Here is a 22,516-nt window from a genome sequence, read left to right as displayed (position 1 = left end):
TTGACACCAAAAAATTAAATTAGCCCAGCAAAAAGAATGAAAATCATGAGAGAGCAAATACTGAATCTCTCGAACAGAAAGAAAGAAACGTTTACTGCATAATAAACTAGCAAATATTAGTATTCAGGAAACATTTAACATTTTTCTTTTTGAAAACAAGGAAAACATTTAACATAACGGAACAATACTATTTTGAAATACAGTATTTAGAAGAATGAGAATTATAAAGTAAATTTCATATTTGAAGCCTCTTTCACAAGTAAACAACCACCAGTACGCAAACAAATATTTTACATTGACAAAACTAAACCATGACAAATAAAAATTTTCAATTTTAAAATAAATAAATAGTCTGAAGTCTAAAATGGAATCTGTAAGAAGAAAAGTACGGAGATAAACGTAGTCTCTTTTAAAATAAGAATAAAAGATTTGTATACAGATTTTTGAACAAATTAATTAATCAATGGATGAAATTAGTCATCACAATGTTTATAATCAAACAGAACATTTGAATTTCATTGAATTATGCAAAAACAAAGCTTCATGTATTCATGATTTTGGGATAGTTAAGAGAAAATACTTAGTTCCTAGAAGAGAGATGACATTTGATAGGCTCCTGCTATTAATCCAATATCGAAGTGATATCTAACTCGATGAACAGAAAATCTCCGATTCTAGCATTCCAATTCCGAGAATCCCAATGAGAGTAACTGACAACAGAAAGAACAAGATTGAAGATGAGAAGAACGTAGCGTGGTAGACTCCGTCGAAGACGGAGGGAAACTCGGCCGGATCGGCGGGAGTCGTGGAGAATCTCCAGGTCTTGGTCAAGAAGTCCATTTCTCCTGTCTTTCCGTTCCCTAGTGCTTCTATTTATAGATCGCTCCCGCCCACTCTGAGATCTTGAATTCCCGCCACTTTATTCAAATATATACACGTGCGAGTCAGCCCGCACGTGTATCAGAGTCGGCTCTTCGTTTCTTTGAGTGGTAAGTCCGTGGAAGGCGTTTATCAACATTTATACTGCATAGAACAATAATAAAAAGTTTCATATCCTAAAAATAATCAGGATATCACAATTTTTTTTTTTTGAAAGAAATATTACATGGTACGAGATAAACTAGGACTGAGAAAAAATAAGAAAAATAATTATAATAAATAAACTAGATATTTCATTTATTAAATAATAAATTTCAAATATTTTCTAACAATACAGCTGTTTGAAAAACTATTCTTACAACAAACTCAAATATTTGTGAGCAAAGGAAAAAATATTTTCACAATAATATTTAGCAAATAAAACTTTTTGATTTATGGACATAGAAAGAACTAGATAATTTTTTCATTTAAAAAACCGTAAAGATAAACTAATTTGATACATTAAATTTCATTATTTATATATGTCACAATTAGGTCATATGCTGGAAATTTAAGTAAATATTTCTAAGATGAAACCTTATGGAGCTTCATGGCCCACACAATAGAATTAGGCGCAAGAGTAGAACTGGTTCTGATGTCAACAGGCTGTCCTTTGTCCATTTTATGTCACCCTTATTTTCAACGTCACCCATGGTCCCCAGCCTTTCATGGCATGTCACACCTGAAATTTCACAAAAAAATTCACACTCACAAGGATAAGGCAAGTACAAGCATGAAACGTGGAGCATTTCCATTATAAACTTGAAGGAAACAACAATACATGGTAGATAGAATTGCCAAGGTCCGTCCTCCCTGTCGATTGAGATAGATCACTAAAAACTTGAAAAATAAAATATAGAAAGCCTAACCTTAAGACCCTTCATGGAGGACACACCAGAACTTTGCTCAAGAGTGAAACCCATCTTGGTGCAGAGAAGCTTCCCCTGGCCATATCACATCCTCTTTTTCCATCTTTCTCTCCCTCTTCCTCTCTCCCTTGCTCTCTCCTCCAGTTCTTTACCGCTACTTCCCTCAAATTTTTTTATTTTTTCCCTCCTCGACCCTTCCACTCTTACTCTACTTTTTCACTCTATCATTATCCACATCATTTACAATGACATCCAGCATTTAAATTTTGTGGAAAGTAAGAGTTTTTGGCATTGGATGATACCTGTCAATGGCTTCCATTTCTTCTCATTTATGGCCTAAGATCTGAAATTTTACAAGCTAAACTGCTGATGATGTCAGGCTACATGATATGCAAATAAATAATAAACAAATAAAGGCGAATCTTTTTTCGACATTATACCCAATCATTAAACGTTTCCCAACAATGAAGGGCTGCGGTCGGAAGAATATTTTGAGCTTCATGTTCTTAATTAAATATAAAAAAAATCATGAGATAAATGTATTATTTAGTGTGTTTTCAGACCCATCAGCTTAATCACTGCTATTCCCTTAGCAATGCCCTCGAATTTTCCTTGGATTGTCCACTTACCTTAGGAACCTAAATGCATGAGTATGAAGTGTTAGAAATACCAACTGCACCTCCAAGTATGAATATCTCCATGAGATACTAGAACATCCATGATCAACTCCCTTGAGGTTTTAGAAAGAGCTGGTGGTCATGAGGAGTGAAGCCTACTTCTCGCAGGGTATGATACTATAATCCAGGAGATGATCAAACATTTCTCCCTCTCTAGGTCACTCTCTCACACATGGTGGCTAATTAGTGTTCGGGGTTCCCCACTAACCTTCCTCCTACCTGAAAGTAAAGGATGGCCATTCTTCTCCTCTCTTTCAAGCACAAAATATCAAATGTGTATCAAGAATACAAGGTGGTGAGGATACAATAGTAGGTCTCTATGGGTAAAGAGAGAAGAGAAAGGCGGAATGGCACGAGAGAGGGGTAATAGGTGGATAACAAGAAATAAAAGATGAACAAAGGACGCGTATTACTTAAAATAGCCAACTCCCAAGATAGAAGAATACAAAGAAGGGGTAAAGAACGATATGAAGATGATACGGCATTGTCAATGATGCAGAAATAATTTCAAAGTAAGCGATGAAGACGTGGACAAGATCAGACAAGGGAAGATGTTGATGAACACATAATCTTGATGTCCTTGGAGAAATTATAAAAAATTTACCACGAGCCCCAATCAATTTTTTTTCTTTTTGTTTTTTTTCTTTCTCTCTTACTTTTTTGCTTATCAGCTTTCTTGCTTTTTTTTTTCTTTTTGTTTGCTTGCTTGCTTTTTTTGCTCGCTTGTTTTTTTACTTTTTTGCTTTTTGCTTTTTTTGCTTTTTTTAAAGGGGTCAAATGAAAAAGAATAAAAACAATCATCCCAACTAAAACAAAGTAAGCCTCACAAAAATAATATCCCTGACATGAAGGACATGTCTCCCAAAATAGCAAGGGATGATAGATAACTAAAAACTGATAAAAGATCATCCCAATTCAAAGAGAGAATAGCTGGTGTTAACTGCCAAAAATGAATGATGGAGAAGAATAGAAGAAAGAGGAAAAGAATAAAAAAATGATAACAGAGAGGGAGGAAAGAATTTCTTGGGAGTTGGGCATATCTTAAGTAATAGGGCAATGGGTTCAAGATGGGTTCCTATACAATATATGACGGTACATGTGGGTAGTCGGGGGTGAGATGGAGATGGTAAGGATGTGTTTCAAATTTTGGCATTAGATAGTTCAAGGAAAAGTGATTCTGTGCTCAAGACTTGAAGAAATGACCACCCTTACCCCAAGTAAGATTCCACTTAATGGAGATCCAAAACAACTAAGCAGATTTGATAACAGAAGGTGGTATGATGAGGTTGTTCACTCAGCACTCAACCTAGGAAAATAGTACTTCAACCCTTTGATTTTCATGTCTGTTCCTCAGCCTACCAGATATCTTCACCACTTAGAAGCTTAACCAGTGAGTCTAGACCCATGGCTCATACCATTGAGAGGTGCATTCGATCCGCTGCAAGAGCCTAACTTCTATACACATGCTTCTAAGGCATAAAGTAAATGAACTCTCCAAGGCGGGGTTTGATTAAATTAGTGAAGGAATTTTTTTTCGAAAAACAAATGGTGAAGGAAAATTTGGAAACAATTCAATCTCTTACACAAATTACTTCCCCTCCAAATTTTGAATTGATGCATAGAATTAAAAACTTTCGACCTCATGCATTGGTGTTTTCTCGTCCCCAGCTTGCATCTGTACCTAGTGCGACAATATCAAATATATGCAAACCTGGATTCCTTTCGCTCCTTCAGCTTATGAAATGACAATAGTTTCTCCTTTAATACTTGTGCTTTTTTCTGCTTGTTTCCCCTTGATATCCGGGTTACTAAAAGAAAGGCAATCTAAAAGAAAAAGATAAGATCACAGTTGCTGATAGGTGGTAAAATTTTCTAGTGAATCTAAGGTCCGTTTATTTGTTGTCTCTAAATTATGGAACCAAGTTTTAGTTGTCTCAGAGTCTCCCAAAAGTTAATGTCTGAGGCAGTGAACTTGAATCCATCTTCACATGACATTGTATTTCACAACTTGAAAGTACCTTGGAGAGAAACAATATTCTCTCGTTCCCACCCAAAACCAGGCCAAATCGCACGAAACACCCTTATGAATAACTATCTACATGTTCCTGTGACATCATAATTTACTTTTCTTGAATCCCCTTTCCATTAACGTTGTTCTTCGAAATCAGGAAGCATTTCTTAAAAAAAATAATAAAATCAGGAAGCACGTTGGAGAGACGCAAGACTTTCCCTTCTCCAATAAAACCGGGCGACAATCACACCAGCCCCAAATCGCATGACCCCACCCCCCACACACACAATCAACTAACCAACAATCAACAAATCGCATAAGATTATGTGAGAATTTGTATTTTAAACAATCAACGACTGGTGTTCCGGCGGAACTTCTGGCATTCTGGCAGCAGACGGGCAGAACTTGCAACCTTTGAATACAGGTTCCGGCGACATCAATAGACTATAATTATAAGTTATGGACTATAACGACCGCAAGTCGTCATCTATTTTCCTTCCAGCTCTTGCATGTTATGATTATAAGATAGAGAGCTACTCACAATCAAAACTTAAAACTATGTCGGTAAACCCGCAAGTCGCTAAAATCCGAGCAACGGACGATTAAGAAATTATGAAACTCACAGAGAAAATAAGCTATCGTTGAAAATGAGTAGCGATGAAAACAATATCAACAAACAAAATCAAGCTCGACCTTGAGAATGGCAGAAGCTCCAGATAGCAAGTGAGGAAGGGAATGGTAATATTCGCATGGAATACGGTTCCATGTACTTATTCAGCCGGATCGGTAGGCTAGGCTCAATGGGATCGGAACACGTACCCCATGTACCAAAATAGAAACACCTAAACGGCCAGGATCGTTTCTCAAGAAACTGTTAACCCAACACCCCTCAACTCTGGTTAGCCACATAAACACAACGGATCTATTTTTGTCTTTCGGAAACTTCACAACGGATCTTTTTTTTTGTGTCTCGGAAACTCGCAATGGATCTTTTTATAACCATGCCTTCAATCCCAGATCGTTGTAACTCTACTAACTCCGGACACCATAAATATATTGAGGAAGGGATTTCGCCTCTCTCTTTTCTTCCCTATAAATGCGGCAATTTCTTACGCTCGCGACGAGGAATCAGCCGCGGGGGCAATGACGGGAGCAGTGCGACGGAGCGTGTCTTTCTCGCTCTCTCTATTTATCTCTTAATCTCTCCATCTATCTCTTAATCTCTTTTAATCTCTTTTAATCTCTCTTAATTTCACGTTCTCTCCCTCTCCAAAAAATAAAATAAAAATAAAAAATAGAGAGAGACCGTGAGAGTTAATGTCTCTTAATCTCACGCTCTCTCGCTCTATTTCTCTTTTAATCTCTTTCACTCACACTTTCTCTCTCTATTTCTCTGTTAATCTCTCTCTCTCGCTCGTTTTTTAATTCCTCACTCACGCTCTTTCCCTCTCTCTATTTCTCTGTTAATCTCTCTCTTGCGATCCTTCTCTCTCTTCTTTCTTAATCTCTCTCTCCTTCTCACCGTCTCTCTCTCTCTCTGCTTCTTCCTCTTAATCTCTCTCTCTCTCTCTATTCCTCTGTTAATCTCTCTCTCGCTCGCTCTCTCTGCTTCTTTCTTAATCTCTCTCTCTTCTCACGCTCCGTCTCTCTTTTCTCTCTCAATCTCGCTCTCTCACGCTGTCTTTCTATTTCAATCTGACTGACTCTCACGTCGTGTTTCTATCTGTCTCTTCATCTCTGTGGTCCTTTCTTAATCTATTTTACACGTCTCCCTCTCTATTTATTTCTTTACTAGGACTGATTTTCACTCAAAAATGATGGTAGTCAACGGCACAGAGAGATAAATACTCATGCCAGTATGAAAAAGCCATTTATTTGCTAGTAATGAAAATCTCTTGGAAATTTCAGTCAAGAATGATGGCAGCTGAAAATTTAGATCTGTATGCAACAGTGCGATAAACATTCATGGAAAACTTGGCCTATAAAGGGCCTGTACTTGGTAGGCTTTGATTAGGGAAATTGTTTATTTATTTATATAGTCAAATATTGGAACTTTTAGGCATTTATCTGGCCTTTATGGGGGCAAAGTGGGTCTGTAATTAGCAGATGATAGACCTTTATTTAGTCGATACAAAAGAAGATCTAACCAAAAAGACTCCAGCTGTCTGGTGGATACAATGTCCTTATTGGGGCCACACTAGGCCTAATTGGGTGGATATTGGCCTTGAATTAGCGTTTGCCCGTCCCAATACCGGTACCGGATGACGGTATCGGAACGAATTCCGTATCGTATACCGGAAAGTCAATTTTCCGGTATCCGTTCATTCCGCTATCCAGATGTCGGATATCGGTTGCTACAGTGCCGATATCCAATACCGATATCCATCTCGATGTCGGCATCCGTCTCCATCTCGGGGGGGGAGGATGACGACATCGGATATCGGTTTTCGATATCCACATCGAAAGTATATTTAAAATATTATTAGTTGATTATTATTCAACGATTAGATCGATTTATCGTGGGCAAGAGAGTTATGAGAGAACTTTTTAAGAATTAATTCATCACATTTAATATATATAGCCACACATTTTTATTTTTTTCCATATGGGATAACTGGATTGGGGTTTGGTGTTAAACTCCGAATCCCTTTATCCCATATCGAAGAATATATAAATTTTTGCTTCTATTTATTGGACGTTGTGATAACATGTTAAATAATGACTTAATATAAGGGCCAATAAAAATAGCGAATATGGATTATAATATAATTTTACCATTTAATGTAATGTCAGATTCATTTAATAAATACAAAGAAAGATTTCTAAATTCTTCCATGTGGGATAACGAGATTCTGAGTTTACATTGAACTTCGACTCCTGTTATCCCATACGGAAGAAAATAAAAATTTTAAACTCTATATATTAACTGAGATTCAAACAGAATAAAACCATTTGATTATTATTTACGTAAGTCATAGCTTGATATTTAAAATGTGTTTTTCACTGTCGATACCTGTTCCGATATCTGGATACCGGTTCCGATATTCGGATATCGAAAACCGATATCCGGCATCCAGTATCCGTCTCCGACATTCGGATATCAAAAAACCGATATCCGGTATCCGATACCCTTTTCGTCCTCACCCCCCTAATATCCGATACCGATATTCGTCTAACCCCTTCTAGACGGATATCGACCGATATCCGATATCCAGCCCCGTCCCATTTTTTCCTGGATATCGGATATCAGTTGCCCGATACTGAATACCGGACAGATATGGTTTGGGCGATTACTACCTTGAATGGTTTGTAAATTGGACTTGAGTGGTTTGTAAACTAGAGGGAGGGAGGACAGATTTAGAGAGAAGAGAGAGAGAAGAGAGATCCGGAGAGAGAGAGAGAGATCAGGAGAAAAAGAGACCAACAGGTAGAGCAAGTCAATGAGAGAACAGGACAATAGAGCTGTGGGACAAAAATGTACGGACGGAACGAGACTGAACAGACTTCCCTTCCTTTATCCGTCCATGGAATGTTGTTTCGTCCATTTCGTCATTTGTCACTGTTTCTTCATCGTCACAAGGCTGTCATCGTTATCTGTTCTGTTATTCGTCCGTTACAGAATACAGAACAGATAACGGATGAATGGACGACAAAGTAGATGGATATAGAGAGAGAGTGGGGGAGGTAATGATCGAGAGAGAGGAAGAGGGAGTGATCGATCGAGAGAGAGAGAGAGAGAGAGAGAGAGAGAGAGAGAGAGAGAGAGAGAGAGAGAGAGAGATGGAGGGAGGGAGGGAGAAGGAGAGTGAGTGATTGAGAGAGAGATAGGGAGGAAGGGAGAAGGAGAGGGAGTGACCAAGAGAGAGAGAGAGATAGAGGGAGGAAGGGAGAAGGAGAGGGAGTGATTGATAGAGGAGAGGGAGTGATCGAGAGAGAGACAGGGAGAAAGGGAGAAGGAGAGGGAACGATTGAGAGAGAGAGAGAGGAAGAGGGAGCGATTGAGAGAAAGAGAGGGAGAGGGAACGACTATGAGAGAGGGATAACGTGAGGGAACGATAGAGAGAGAGGAAGAGGGAGTGATCGAGAGAGAGGGAGAGGGAGAAGGAGAGGGAACGATCGAGAGAGACAGGAAGAGGGAGTGATTGATGGACTATCGAGAAGCTCCTATTCAAGCCCCCAGCAACCGCGACGTGACGCCCGAGCCAACGCAAAGAAATCGACCTTCAAGTACACGGCTTGACGATCGATCGGTAATTTATGCAGTTTATTTTACGTATTTCTTTGTGTGTAAGGACATTTAATGAGCCACCTGTTTAGGCCTAGTTTTATTTCATGGTGTAACTTGTTTAAATTGGCCCACTAGGGGAAGGTCTCTCAATTGGACCATTCCCCTAATGATCCATTGCATCTGCGTGATTGAGAACATCGAAAGAAGACTCGAGGATAGAAGAAGTGTTGACGGCCTCTTTTCGTCAACAAAGAGCGGTCAGCCTCTGTTCTTCTCCTCTATCGTGACCTTCTGCGGGCCGTCTTTCTCAATGCCAGGATTGTTATGTCAAGGGTACCTGGTGGTGTAGCCATTCTATGGTCAAATTGACGTTGGCGGCAGTACATTGAAATTGGGTATTCTGGTCCTCCTTGAATTGATGAAAGTCTCTGAGTTTGCTGTGAACGATTGCCTTCCCGTTGGGTAAAAACCTCTTCTGCATAGTCTGGCTTCTCAACGCCAAAATCATAGATTATCGGCGGAGGAAAATATTTACTTGAACGTGGAATGGGACAGCTCTTTAAATTAATCGTGACGATTGCTATTACCATTCGACTCCGGGGAAACCAACCTCCCCGCTAATTTGAAGAGCTGTCAACATTTCTTTGCCGATCATTCTTTGCCGATCATTCTTTGCCGATCGGTGGAACCTTCAAACTGATTGGGTTCTGCCTGAATGGGTGCTTCATTTGTCCTCTAAGGGGGACGTGTTGACCGATCTGATGCACTTATATTTGGTCAATTCTCGTCTGTCAACATCTCGTGGCTTCAAATCAGTTGGAACTTCTTGAGGATCGTCTATTATTATATTGAATTCCAAAGGCCTTTCATCAGTTCTGATACGCATTGCTGGAGCACTTTTCCGTCGTCGATCTCCTGGGCATTGAGGAACGTGGAAGACAAGATAAAACCAGGTCAAGATCCTCTCCATCGTCTCCCTTTAATTTTTAGCTTAATTATTTCCTTCAGTGCCGAAAACATCGTTCCTCTGCCGGAGAGATTTCTTTACTTAGGATTAGCCACATCCATTTTGAAAGAGCATTTTCTCCGTTCTTGGTGTCGGTTTAGAATCGTCTTCGACAAAGGTTCTAACATATACGGGCAGTGATTGATCACCTCATCTTCGTTCGCGTCCGAGTTGTCCTGTGGGTCATTTGGAGCCTTTGTATCCCTAGTTCTTTTCTTGGCAGTTGGCACGCTTCCGGTCTTATTATCTTATACGGTGGTAATTGAATACTATTCGCTGTTTTAAAATTTGCACCACTCATCTGTCACATTATCTATAGTTTACTCACTGTGGTGTTGTCTGACCGACGAACTCATCGAGTCATGTTACATCAGTGATATATACATATATATAGAGATAGAGAGAAGGAGAAGGAGCGATCGACAGAAATAGAGAGAGGGAGAGGGAGCGATCGAGAGAGAGGAAGAAGAGAGGGAACGATCGAGAGAGAGAGAGAGGAAGAGGGAGTGATCGAGAGAGAGGGAGAGGGAGCGATCGAGAGAGAGGAGAAAATAGAAGAAGAGGAATACAACTACCAAGAAAGAGAATATAGGGAATATGTAGAAGAAAATGGTATAACCAAAATAGAAGAATAGGAGTGGGAATATGTAGAACTTCAGATAATGATACATGAACAAAAGGCACCACTCAGGCACGTTGGCCGCGTGATGACGAGGTTAGTATGATCTTTTTTTAAACTCACGTCTTTGTCCTTTTTTCCTAGTTTATCATTTCCGGTAACCTAGGTTTTCACCGTCACATTGGCCACCCTAACTTTGTTTGTTGTTCTGCATATGCGCCTTCGTTTCTGCGGCAGACACAATAAAATTTTCTTCAGTCGCACCCCCCCCCCCCACTAGGTGGCGTAAACAATGGTATTTCTTTTGTTCGCTCCACTCCACCACATCCACAGTCATCAGCTGCCACCACGCTTGACGAATCACCAGAAAAATATATTTAATTATAATTCATTTGTATTTCAGTTATAACTTCCCATCAAATTTCTCACATTTATTTATATGATATTACTTTTTAGGTTAAATATTAATAATATTTTCTGACCTTCCGGACATATTTTGAATTATCCTTCACTAAAATAAATATAAATCCAAAATAAATTAAAACAAAATTTAAATTTCACTCATTCAATACTTGTTCTCTATGGACTTGATCCGTGCTCTATGCTCTTAATGAATATTATAAATATCGCTATATAAATTAGAAGCCTTAAACAATATATTTAACCCCAGTTTATACAATTCCTTGAGTCATATGGCTCAATTCATTAAACTATTTCTTTCAAGATAGCCAACATCCTTCTCAATTATCATTCAAATATGAATATTCTGAATACACATTTAGAAACCGGTGACCACTGTATTATGATCTCGTCATAATTCACTAAGTCACTGCACATATTTAGGGTTTTCATTAACAACATCACACCAGAATAAAATTGAAAAAATATGTTTCCAAATGAACTGAAACATGACATGAAACTGTGATTAGATTATTGCCACAAAATATCCATCAGTGAGATGGAAAAGGATATCAGATATCGAGAGCGGGAGGGAGAGAATCGGAAAGATATAGATATGGAGAGAGAGAATGAGTAAGAAAAAGATATGCAAAGCATAAAGCACCAAATTTATTTTCATGAAATGTAATGGGCAATATGTATTTCACAACAAAATGAGATCTATTAATTTAGATTAAACTCAATCCAATTTTGAATGCTGAGAAAGAGCAAGCACCTGGTGGAACAAAAACAATCCACCTGAAAAGGAAGATATGCGAATTAAAATGAGTTTGATGAATTTTCATTATGGCCATTGATGTTTCATAAAATTGATGTCAATTTCTTTTTAAGTGAGTGATCATTTGTGGCGAAAATCATGTGAGAAAGGTATATCTTTGTAGATGCAGTTACTGACAGATAGAGTGGGTATGTGATGACGGCTGACATTGACTCATAATGAATTAAATTTTTTTACTTATTGTTATTATCATTTTTCATAATAAATCATATAAAGTGAATTGGTATTAACAAGTTTCCTTGGTGCTACCCATTGATCAAATTCAAAAATGCAAGAGTAGTAGACTTTTTTCTCCAGCTTATGCAAATAACCTTTTCTCTAGAAGAATAGAAGGGTATTCATTGAGTTCTTTGAACTTGCATTGTCATCTTCTTCTTATAGGACCAAGGCTATAAAAGTACTATTTAAAAATCTAAGTATATTCACCAATATATGTAGATCTAACGCATGTGACACTCTAGCCTGTGAATCAGTATTGATAAGTTTAATGGTCCAAAAACATTTTATGCATGCGACTAGATGAGTTTAAAGGTTATTTCATGGTTAGAAACATGAACCATGATCCATATTATATTAACATATCGCACATCCATTCACGCACCACGCCTTTTTCCTATTTTGAAAGAGAAGTTCATTAAGAATAAGTATTAATAATTTTATTAATTAAAAGTTTCTATGGTTTTACCTTACCTTTTGAGGCGAAACAAGATTTGATAGGTAAAAAAGGGAGAAAAGATAACTGGACAAAAAAGAGTTTGGGTGCACACAAGTGATGGCTGGGTCTCTCCTTCAGAATATGCTGCATGAGCTAGCTGACACTGGTCTTCGATGCTAGATGGTCCCCATCACCTTTTCCTCGACAATTGTCATTCCTGTTCACAGTGTTTGTCATCCCCGTCTTCGATGGTCGTCATTCCCATCCTTGACGGTCATCATTCCTTCCCATCCTCGGCAGTCACTGTCCATTTCCTTGGCGGCCATCGGTTGATGTAGGACGACTAGGAAATGGACGACTGGAGGGACAGAGAAATGATAAGGATGGGTGGAAGGCAGTGAATGGACTGGGTTTGGGAGGGATAAAACAGACCACAGAAATCACGCGATCGAATTCATAACTTAAAAACCGATGAAAGCTGGCGGTGCAGCTCCGATCCTCGTCGAGGGCGGGAGTACTGTCTTCACCCACTACGACGATGCCGAAGCACCAAAATCAATATCCAAATTCACGTCACGAGAGAACTCACGAAATAGAGAGATTTTGAGAAATCGAAACCAAATCAAATCTGATGGCGGTAGAGAAGTCACGCGGAATCCTGGACGAGGAACACTTCCTCACCAAAGAGTTCAGGCGTACCTCGGCACCGTAGTGCGTGAAGAGGCTTTGCGCGCGTAGGGTGCGTGGAGCGCACGGAGCGCGCGGAGCAGCGCGCATGGGCGCTGAGCGTGCGGAGCGCCTACGCGAGCGCGGAGAGCGCGAAGGGCGTGCAGCGCACCCAGAGCGCGCGGAGCGCGCGCGGCTTGAAGCGTCGAACGGCGTCGACGATGACCGGCGTCGGTGGCACAAGCGCGCGCCGGGGTGGTCTGGGGCGGTCCCGGTCGGGCGGCCTTGGGGTGACCTTGGGGCAACCCTGGGCAGTCCTTGGGTGGCCCCAAGCGTGCAACCTAGGGCGGCCTTGGGCGGTTCGCTTGGGCGGTTCTGGCAGGGGCGGCTTGGGCAGTCCTTGGGCGGCCCAAGCGGGCGGCCAGGGGGCGACCTTGGGCAGCCCTGGTTGGGACGGCCTGGGCGGCCCTGGTAGGGGCGGTCTGGGCGGCCTTTGGGCGGCCCAAGCGGGCGGCCTGGGGGCGGCCCTAGGCGGCCCTGGTTGGGCGGCCTGGGCGACCTGGGAGACCCTGGTAGGGGCGGCCTGGAGGCAGTCCTGGGCGGCCCTGGCTGGGGCGGCTTGGGCAGTCCTTGGGTGGCCAAGCAGGCAGCCTAGGAGCGGGCGGCCCTGAAGGGGTAAGCAGGGGAGCCCTAGGGCAACCCTGGGAGGCGCGCGAGAGAGAGAAAGAGAGAGAGAGAATGGAAGGGAAGAAGGGAGGTGGAAGAGAAGGAAGGATGAGAGGTAGAGGGGGCGAGGGAGTGGTAGACCGGCGACGAAAAGTGACAGCGGCGGCGGCGGCGGCGACGACGACAACGGCTAGGGTTAGAGGGAATAGGGGAGGTTGGGAGTCCTCCAAGAAGAGTTAAAACAAAAACTCAATTCTTAAATAATGACTGCCTAACTATTTCTTGAAACAATGGCCTATATATAAAGGCCGTGGAGGAAAGAGAAAATGACGAGGAATTAGCGACGAAAAATTAAAGACGAAAAACGTGCTTCGTGTCACGCCAAGGGGCAGTTGTTGATCTGCCGTTGGCGACGTGTCATGATGCGCGAAGGAGTGAGCATTCGTGGAGACGTGCGTAACGCCGGTTGCGGCGTGTCCGTGGCGGCGGTGTTGACTTCGGTTGACTGCGGTGTTGTGTCCGTAGAGGAGATGTTAACTTCAGTTGATGGTGGCGGCGCGTCCGATGTCGAAGCGTTGGCGTCCATGCCACCATCGGTAGTCTTCTGTGTCATTGGCGATTACTGACAATCAATGGCCCATCATCGCTTCCATCGTCAGATGTGATCATCCGCATCGTTGACGCTCGTGGCTCCCATCCTCAGTGATGGTCACCAGTATAGTTCTGGATTGTCCCGGACATAGATGATTTACCTCGTGCTCTGTCCCAATTTTTTGAGTTTCTTCTAAATCTTCCTGCCCAACGTTCATCCCGTCCTGTTTTTTTTCGTCCACGTTCCCATCCCGTCCAAAACCGTACCGTCAAAGGAGTCACCAGTCACCGACCATGATCTTCGTCTCTATCAGTGACAGTCATCATCCCCCTTGTCAGTGATCGTCTTCTCACATTGTCAACTGTCATCGTTTATGTTGTTAGCAGTGGCTGCCGCCATTGTTGTCATCACCATCCATGCTAGAGTTGGCCATCATCCTGTCATCGTCATTTGTCATCTCAATTATCCACGTTAGCCATCTCCATTGGTGACAGTCATCTAATGTGCAACGTCACGTGTCGTCCCTGTCGTCCATGGTTGTCGTCCAAGTTGTCGGCTGTTGTCGTCCCACTTTCGACTCTTGTCTCACCCTCGTCATCTGAGTTCGGCAGTAAATGAAAATCCTCATTCCCATTGTCGTTAGTCCCCTATGTCCCACATTTGTCATCGACAATCATCATCCCCATCTTCTCAGTCTACAAAGAAATTGTAAGGATATATATTTATTATATTCTCCTTCACATTTTAATTATTAGTTATTATGACGAATGCGGAGTCCTGAAACTTATATTATACATTCAGACGCTTTCCATTGTCCTCCCATTTTTTCCTTGAGTGAATAATGACGAGGTGTTCGACATCCTCTTTGCAGCGCTTGATTTTAGCGATTCTCTTCTTGGGGAAATCATTTGCAGAAAAGGAGATCAGTCATCGGCCGCCGGCTACCGAGGGTGGCTTCTGCGATCAATTGATTCGCCCTCTCGGTTACTCCTGCACAGAGCACGTGGTACGAAGAAATTTAAATTTTATTTCTGAATTCTGAATTCTCCATCTTGTTCGGCGTCGAATTCTGAATTGCCTCCGCACCTCTGTTGATCGTTCTTCCTTCACCTACCGCGTTTTACGTGTCATTTGTGCACATCATCATTAACACACTTCGATACGATAAATCCTCCCTACCTCGGTCTGTTTATCTAGTAACACGTTTGATTGGATAATACCAATTCTGGTGTAATAGCGGAAACTTTTGTGTGGACCATATCTCATATCGCCACAAATGATATCAATTCATGTTTCAATGATTCTTTCTGACGCATATTAAAAATTGTTTGGCCTGCAGGAACTAAAAATTCTCCATGGTGAAATAAGATACCTAACATCTTTTCTTCAAATAAATTCTTCGATTTCACTCCAGGGTGTGCTAATTTTTTTTTTGATTATCGCTATCAGGTACAGACGGAGGATGGATTTCTTTTGGCTGTTCAACGCATCAAAAAATCGGAGTCCTCTCGCCCTGTTTTTCTCCAGCATGGTCTATTTCAGGTAGTGATATGTTGGTTTTCAGGGTATTTATTGCTATTCCTCCCCCTCCTCACTCATAACTTCAGGATTTTTTGTATTTGTGGTTTGGGATTTTGGATTTTAGCTCTTTTCTTTCTCACGTGTCTCATTTTGAAAGTCCAGTTGAAATTCTAGTCCTGCTTGGACCATGACAACCTGAATCAGACCAATTGAATTATGCCGAATCTCCCGGGAAACGGACGTTTTGCATCTTCAACTAAATGCACTTGAATTTGAGAATTTGAAGTTCTTTGATGTTTGCTTACGGAAATAAGTTTAACTTCTACGTTTTGTAAACAAATAAAGATGAATCTTCCAGCATGAATAAAAACAGCTGAGCATACGAGGAAACAGACATTTACTTCAAGAACAGAGCTTAGAGCCATCCTCAATTAGATGCACGTTCTCATAGCTCATTGAATTTTGGAATCTGAGGTTCTTTGAAGTGGTCCAGAATCATCTTCGCATTTGAGGAAAATATAAACTGATCAACAAGATGGAAAATGTCAAAATCAATAGTCCTGGTTCCTGTTGCCTGAAAGCCAAAAAAGATGCAAAAATTATGGGAAAATTATTTTCCCATAATCTTCCTCTATGTAAATATTGGTTCTTTTACCCTTACTGATTTGTCGTTTGTCCCTGGAAGTCGGAAGTGTTTTATTTAAATAGATCTGTTTCTTTTTTTTCAGAGGTTATCACTTGCCTGAAATATGCTGACTTCAACTTATTTCACAGGGAGGGGACACGTGGTTTCTGAATCCTCCTGAACAATCACTTGGCTTTATCTTTGCTGATCAAGGTTTTGATGTATGGGTTGGCAACGTACGTGGAACACATTGGAGCCACGGGCATGTTAACTTGTCTGTGAGAGAAAGGGTATCACCGTAATGATTATTAAAATCTTCTCATTGAAAACCAAAATTGAAATTTTATATTTCAATATTCGTTAAGTCCTAACCATAGTCGATTCTCTTGAACCTGATTCTTCATCCTTATCCTGACCTGACATTTAGGCTTTCTGGGAGTGGAGCTGGCAAGATCTCACAGAGTATGACTTGAAGTGTATGCTAAAGTTTGTATATTCGGTCACAAATTCAAAAATCCTTTTTGTCGGACACTCTCAGGTTGGCAATCATCTCCTTTAACCTGAAGTAATGGTCAGAAAGATCGAATCGGATCGGATCTCTCTGCACTGATTGCGATTTGATTGATCTTATCAATTGGATCTAGTTCAGAAAGATTCGGTCGATTTAGTCAATCAATCCAAATCAGATCTACTGCAACAGGGATCAGCAACCGGATTGGATCGTAGTGGTTATTAGATAGATCGATCAATTCTGATAATGATGATCAGATTGGATAAGATCAAACACTCTTTGGTGTTTCTCATCATCTTCCATGACCAAATATTTTCCATGTTTGACAGGGAACAATTATGGGGTTAGCTGCGCTGACTAAGCCAGAGATAGTAGACATGGTTGATCGCGCCGCGCTCCTTTCCCCGATAGCTTACTTGAACCATATCAGTTCGCAACTGGTGCTCAGAGCCGTAGAAATGCACCTTGATCAGGTTTGTGGTGTTCAAATGATTAAATGGGAAATGATGAAAATCATCGAAGCAAAAACAAAAGGGAGATTGATGACAATATAATATTTCTGTCATATGGGGCAGGTGCTTCTTACAATGGGTGTCCATGAGCTTAACTTCCGAAAGTTTGTCTCCTATTTCCTCGCATGTCATACTACAATTTAATGCAGTTGGTTTTTAGATTTTTATTTTTTTATACTCTTCCTGTTAATTTATGACAGCGACATCGGGATCCGTTTATTGGACCTCTTGTGTGATGGTGTTGTGGACTGCGGAAGCTTCCTGTCCTCTATCACAGGTTTCTTTGATTCCATGCCACTCATCTAATCCATGAATTTTCAGTCAATTTTTCGACATTTTAATGTTGGTAATTAACATGGAAAAGACGGAAACAGAAATCAAAGAGTCACTTGTTGTGATGACAGGAAAAAATTGCTGCTTCAATGATTCACGTGTGGAGTATTATCTCAAGTATGAGCCACATCCGTCTTCCGCAAGGAACATTCGTCATCTCTTCCAAAGTTTGTCCTACTTCCTTCTTCATATGATCTCTTACTGCATCTATTCTCCATGAATTCACTATTGACTCCATCTAAATCTCTCACTTTCTCTCGCCCTACCAGCCTTGAACTCTTTGTTTTACCATGTCCCAACTCCATAAGATTGAAGCCTACCCATTGCGAAAAAGCTCATGCATCTCTGTTCTCCGGCTATCGCTGCTACAACAAATGACTTCATTAAGAATGCCACCAACCTATCACCATGAAATTTTTTAAGCAAGAGTGGCACCTACCCATCACGAGTGAGGCAGTGACCCTCTCATTTCCTCTTTTTCTTCTTAATGTCTCACTGACGAATGAGCATGACCAGATTGATACCTCGCCAACACCTGTTACCATGTCTCCTTCTATCTCTCTGCCTACCACAGCTACAATTTCATAAAGAATGCCACTTACCCATCAAGAATCTCCCTAAGAATGGTATCTTCCCATTACAAGTGAACGACTGACTATCATTCACATTTTCAGTTATCTCTATCTCTATCTCTATCTCTCTCTCACCATAAATATAGAAACCTACCCATCAACCCATTAGTATCGTCTCTTCCTCTTTCTATCTTACTTATATTTTCAGATCGTCCGGGACGAAGATCATCCTGTCTGACGTCCGGAATCAGTGCAGGGACGCGTACGGGACGGTTTCTTCGTCCGAGACGACCAGACGGGATGGTTTTTTCATTCGAGTGGACAAAAACCGTCCCGCCCAGAGGTCTTGGGACGAATTTCTGTCCCGATTTTCGTCCAACCTCGCAGACGGGACGATTTTTTTGTCCTGGGACAAAAAACCTTCCCTTATGCCTCCCTGCCCTATTATAGTTCTGGATTGTCCAGGACATGGACGATGGTCAGGACGGGACGAAGATCGTGCCGTCCAACGTCCGGAATCAGTGCAGGGACTCAGACGGGACGGTTTTTTCGTCCGAGTGGACGAAAACCGTACCGTACGGAGGTCTCGAGATGAATTTCTGTCCCGATTATCGTCCAACCTTGTGGACGGGACGATTTTTTTCGTCCTGGGACAATAAAACTGTCCCGTCCTTGTCCCTGCACTATAATCTTACTCCGATCATATAAATAAAATCATCATGTATCTCCTATTTGGGTTTATCTACCATGTCTCTCTCTAACATGGCTGGGATACTACAGTGATCCGGAAGGGGACATTTGCCAAGTATGACTATGGGTTGTGGGGAAACCTGAAGCATTACATGCAGAGCAAGCCCCCAGAGTATGACCTGACTGCCATCCCCAAATCACTGCCTGTATGGGTCGCCTATGGTGGCAAAGATGCTCTCGCTGACCCCATTGACGTTCGCTGCATGATCCAATCTCTCCGCGCCGAACCCGAGACCATTTATCTGAACTCCTATGCCCACATTGACTTTATCTACGGGGTCAATGCGCGCAGTGACGTCTATGAAGACCTTATGCGCTTCTCCCTCTCTCACTCCCAACAAGAGCCAAGTTCATTGTATTTGTCCAGATGAATGTAGAAATGATCAGTTCATAACTCCGTTCGAGCCATGCGCGTGTGTGTATGAATGTGGATGTGTGGGCGAGAAAAGAGATTTTTCAGGATAAGTAAGCCATGTAAAAAACATGTACGTTAATAAGGAAGCTTACCCAAAGTTTCATGTATTACATGCAGAGACTCTGGTCCTTCCATTTGTTTGTAGCATTTGTTTGTCTCACCGCCTCCTCTTTCGATGGGGACTACGGTGTGACTTCCCCCCCAGACCTTGATTGATGGTCCATGGTGCCCTTAACCTTGTCAGGCCATGGTGCCCCTTATCTCTTGAGGTGTGTCAATGGACCACCTGCAAGTGGAAAACCTTACTTCATAAGATTAAATCTGGAGTTTGCAGCATTATCATGAGAAATCAAGTTTTTTTTTTGAATAATAAAGAAGACCACCCCGAACCGGTGGCCTACGTGCTATCATTAACGATAAAAATTGTGTACAAACGATGTACAATCATACTCAAAAAAGGCTATCCTCTCCCTCCACCCCAAAATGACTTAAGCGCCTCCACATCATGAACGGCATTCTCTACTGAAGCCGGTCTCTCGTTAAACACCACCTCATTTCGATGTATCCATATCGTCCAGAGTACCGCGAGGAAGCGTCCTCCATCAAGTCGGCTTCCGTGTCTTCCGTCAGAAACTGAAGCTTAAAAGGCCTCGTCTGAGGAGGTATCCAACCCCCGGCAATTGCTGCAATGCCCAAACGCCCTGTGCAAATTGACATGTGAAGAACAGGTGGGAGCAATTTTCCTCTCCCCTGTTACACATAGGGCAGCCAGTGGGAGCCGCAGGGGACCATTTCCGTCGGTAGACTCGTGTGACATGCCTTCGACGCCTCAACAACCAGCTGAACAGTCGCACTTTAAGGGGGACTTTGCGCATCATCAACATATGGCAGGCCTTACTTGTCGTCTCGTCGTCCCGAACTGCTCCTCGGATTTTCAAATATGCATCTTTCACCGAGAAGGACGACCCCCGCCATATCCAACCGTCCTGGGAATCAACTATCGGTCTGAAGGGTAACAGTGACTCTTGCAGCTCCATCAGCTCCCCAAACCGCAGCTCTGATAAAGCTTCTGTAAACATAGGGACCCAAGCTTCGTCCCAACATTCCTTGACCGGGGCCTCTGGATTCCGTGCTAACCCAAAAAGCCTTGGGAACCTCAAATGCATTGGGCCGGATCCCATTAGAATCTAAAGTTAAGCGTGCTCGGGTGAGAGCAGTATCAGGATTGGTGACCACAACATGGACATGTGATCGCCATCCAAAATTAAAAATATTTATATGCTACGGACGAAATGGATAATAGTAACAAAAAATGAATATCATAAATATGGATAACAGTGACGTGACTGTGACGGGATTCTCTGGACGAGTGACGTGACGAAATGTCCGTCACGGATGACGGACCATGCTTCTCCCTGAGGTGACGGCGCTCGTCCTTGCCCCCCCTGCCGCCGCCGGGCCAGGCGCCGGCAAGGCAGCCCCTACCCCGGGTTTGGCTTCCTGGGCTGGGCGGTGGGAACAGCTTCCCGCTGGGCTTTGCGGTCCCGGAGGCCCCGGCAGGGCTGCTGCTACGGCCGCCCCAGCGGCGGACGCAGCGGCAGTGGCGTGTGGCGGTCATCGGTGGTGTGCTAGGAGCGGGGGTGGTGCTTCGGGAAGAAGCTGAGAGGGTGGCGTGGTCGGGCAGTTCGAATGAAATTCGATAAACATGGGAAAAAAACTAATGTGAGGAACAGACCAGACGAATTTGAAAGAAAAAAGAGAATCCATGATCGAGAACAGAAAACAGAAAGCAGTTCCCTCCGTTCCAAACAACTCAGTGAGATTGAAACAAAAAACTGACAAACGAACTTAAAAATAAAAACGATACTCCAGAACGAAGAACAGAAGTTAGGAAGCAATATCATCGCAATCAAATAGCCCGGGGAGATTGGAAGAAAAAAAAACGAATAGAAGAACACACCTGATTGGGAACTTGCTATCCGCACGAGCTTCCTTGGGTTCGATCAACATTCGGCGTTTTTCTCGATCAAGTTCAGATCTTGAATCCAGCGAGAAATGTCTCTTGAGTCGTTCCACAAGAACTTCGCATTCATCACAAACCCCGCCCACTCAAGCTCCATCGGCAATACGAATCCCCAATAACCAATATAGGAAGCACGGTTCCTCTCGTAATCCGTGGAATCAAAGATGTGCGAACCATGCAGCTCTCCAGACTAGTTGCAGGCAGGCCCTACAATGGCGGCCGACGCAGCCGCAGAATGGAGGAGAATTCCAGCGAGTACATCTCCTGGCTGTGAACATTGCTATCGTAGGCGAACATCACGATTCCCTCCATCTTCTTTTCCCGGGTGATCCTGAGGAGCTGCTCTTTCAGGCTACGCCCGTGAAATCAAGAATCAGGGAAGATTTAGGGCAAAAATCAGTCCCCTGAGGACGTGAAGCCGCATTCTGACCTCCAGGCGATGGAAAACGACGAGGAATCTGAGAAGCCGAGGATGCGGAAGAAGCCGAAGAAGCGGGAGAGGAGGAAGCTGAGGATGGCGCGAAAGAAGCAGCAGAAGGCCTGCGCCATTGCAGGGCTGCCGCGTCGTCCGCCATTGTTGGGCTGCCTAGTGCTTGATGGCTTCATCCCCTGCCCTCGAGGTAGACATGGTTGTGCACGGTCGTCGGCGGCGAGTAGGAAGGCGAGGCTGCCGGTGGGAGCGGGGAGGGGGTAGGGTGGGCGCGGGCGGCCGGGGAAAGGGGGGCGCAGGTGGCCGGGTGGTGGGGGGCGCGGGGGGCGGGGGCACGGGCTAGCGGGGGAGGCCAGGGGCGGGACCGGAGGAAGCACTAGAGGGGGCAACTAGAAGGGGGCCGACCGGCAGAAGGAGGGGGTTTCGCACAACAGCGAAGTTACAGCACAATCGCACAACACCGCACAATCGCACAGCACAATCGCACCGCACAGCACACAGCGAAGTTACCGCACCGCACAATCGCACCGCACATGACCGGCAGAAGCGGGGGTCGCTCGCACAGTTTGGACCATGTCTACCGAGGAGAAAGCGGTTTGTCACATTCAAACTCTCCGATGGGAGACCCACTGCCGGCAAAATGTGGGAATTGTATAAATTTTGTTCAAATTTTAGAATTT

General features: G+C 42.9%; 2 protein-coding genes and 1 long non-coding RNA gene across 7 annotated transcripts; 1 reads left to right on the top strand and 2 right to left on the bottom strand.

The window, feature by feature from the left end:
* Positions 1-654: 654 nt before the first annotated feature.
* Positions 655-5,260, bottom strand: LOC144709521 (uncharacterized). Of its 3 annotated transcripts, none has more exons than XR_013583050.1 (3): positions 1,788-5,219; positions 1,456-1,600; positions 655-1,023 (listed from the first exon to the last, which is right to left on the bottom strand). It is a non-coding gene; the product is annotated as an uncharacterized LOC144709521 (long non-coding RNA). The 3 variants fall into 3 exon arrangements; XR_013583049.1 differs by having other exon boundaries at positions 1,456-4,288; positions 5,169-5,205; XR_013583048.1 differs by having other exon boundaries at positions 1,456-5,260.
* A 7,039-nt stretch (positions 5,261-12,299) lies between these two features.
* Positions 12,300-22,204, bottom strand: LOC144709477 (uncharacterized). 3 transcript variants are annotated; one of them, XM_078583045.1, is made up of 3 exons: positions 21,837-22,204; positions 21,344-21,758; positions 12,300-12,578 (listed from the first exon to the last, which is right to left on the bottom strand). In XM_078583045.1, the coding sequence occupies exons 1-2, from the start codon at positions 22,010-22,012 to the stop codon at positions 21,614-21,616; spliced, it is 321 nt and encodes a 106-aa protein (XP_078439171.1). In that variant the 5' UTR covers positions 22,013-22,204; the 3' UTR covers positions 12,300-12,578; positions 21,344-21,613. The 3 variants fall into 3 exon arrangements, with proteins under 3 accessions (XP_078439171.1, XP_078439170.1, XP_078439169.1); XM_078583044.1 differs by lacking the exon at positions 12,300-12,578 and adding an exon at positions 19,530-19,669; XM_078583043.1 differs by lacking the exon at positions 12,300-12,578 and adding an exon at positions 20,632-21,042.
* On the top strand, positions 14,955-19,480 carry LOC144709476 (lipase 1). Its single transcript, XM_078583042.1, has 9 exons — positions 14,955-15,150; positions 15,594-15,686; positions 16,440-16,580; positions 16,718-16,828; positions 17,131-17,274; positions 17,377-17,417; positions 17,514-17,590; positions 17,718-17,813; positions 18,999-19,480. The coding sequence occupies exons 1-9, from the start codon at positions 14,986-14,988 to the stop codon at positions 19,337-19,339; spliced, it is 1,209 nt and encodes a 402-aa protein (XP_078439168.1). The 5' UTR covers positions 14,955-14,985; the 3' UTR covers positions 19,340-19,480.
* Positions 22,205-22,516: the final 312 nt, after the last annotated feature.

Source organism: Wolffia australiana, chromosome 11 (genome assembly GCF_029677425.1).
Source record: "Wolffia australiana isolate 7733 chromosome 11, ASM2967742v1".
In the NCBI taxonomy this organism is placed as follows: domain Eukaryota; kingdom Viridiplantae; phylum Streptophyta; class Magnoliopsida; order Alismatales; family Araceae; genus Wolffia; species Wolffia australiana.
The sequence above is the reverse complement of the archived record's forward strand: the minus strand, read 5'-3'. Positions and strand labels throughout refer to the sequence as shown.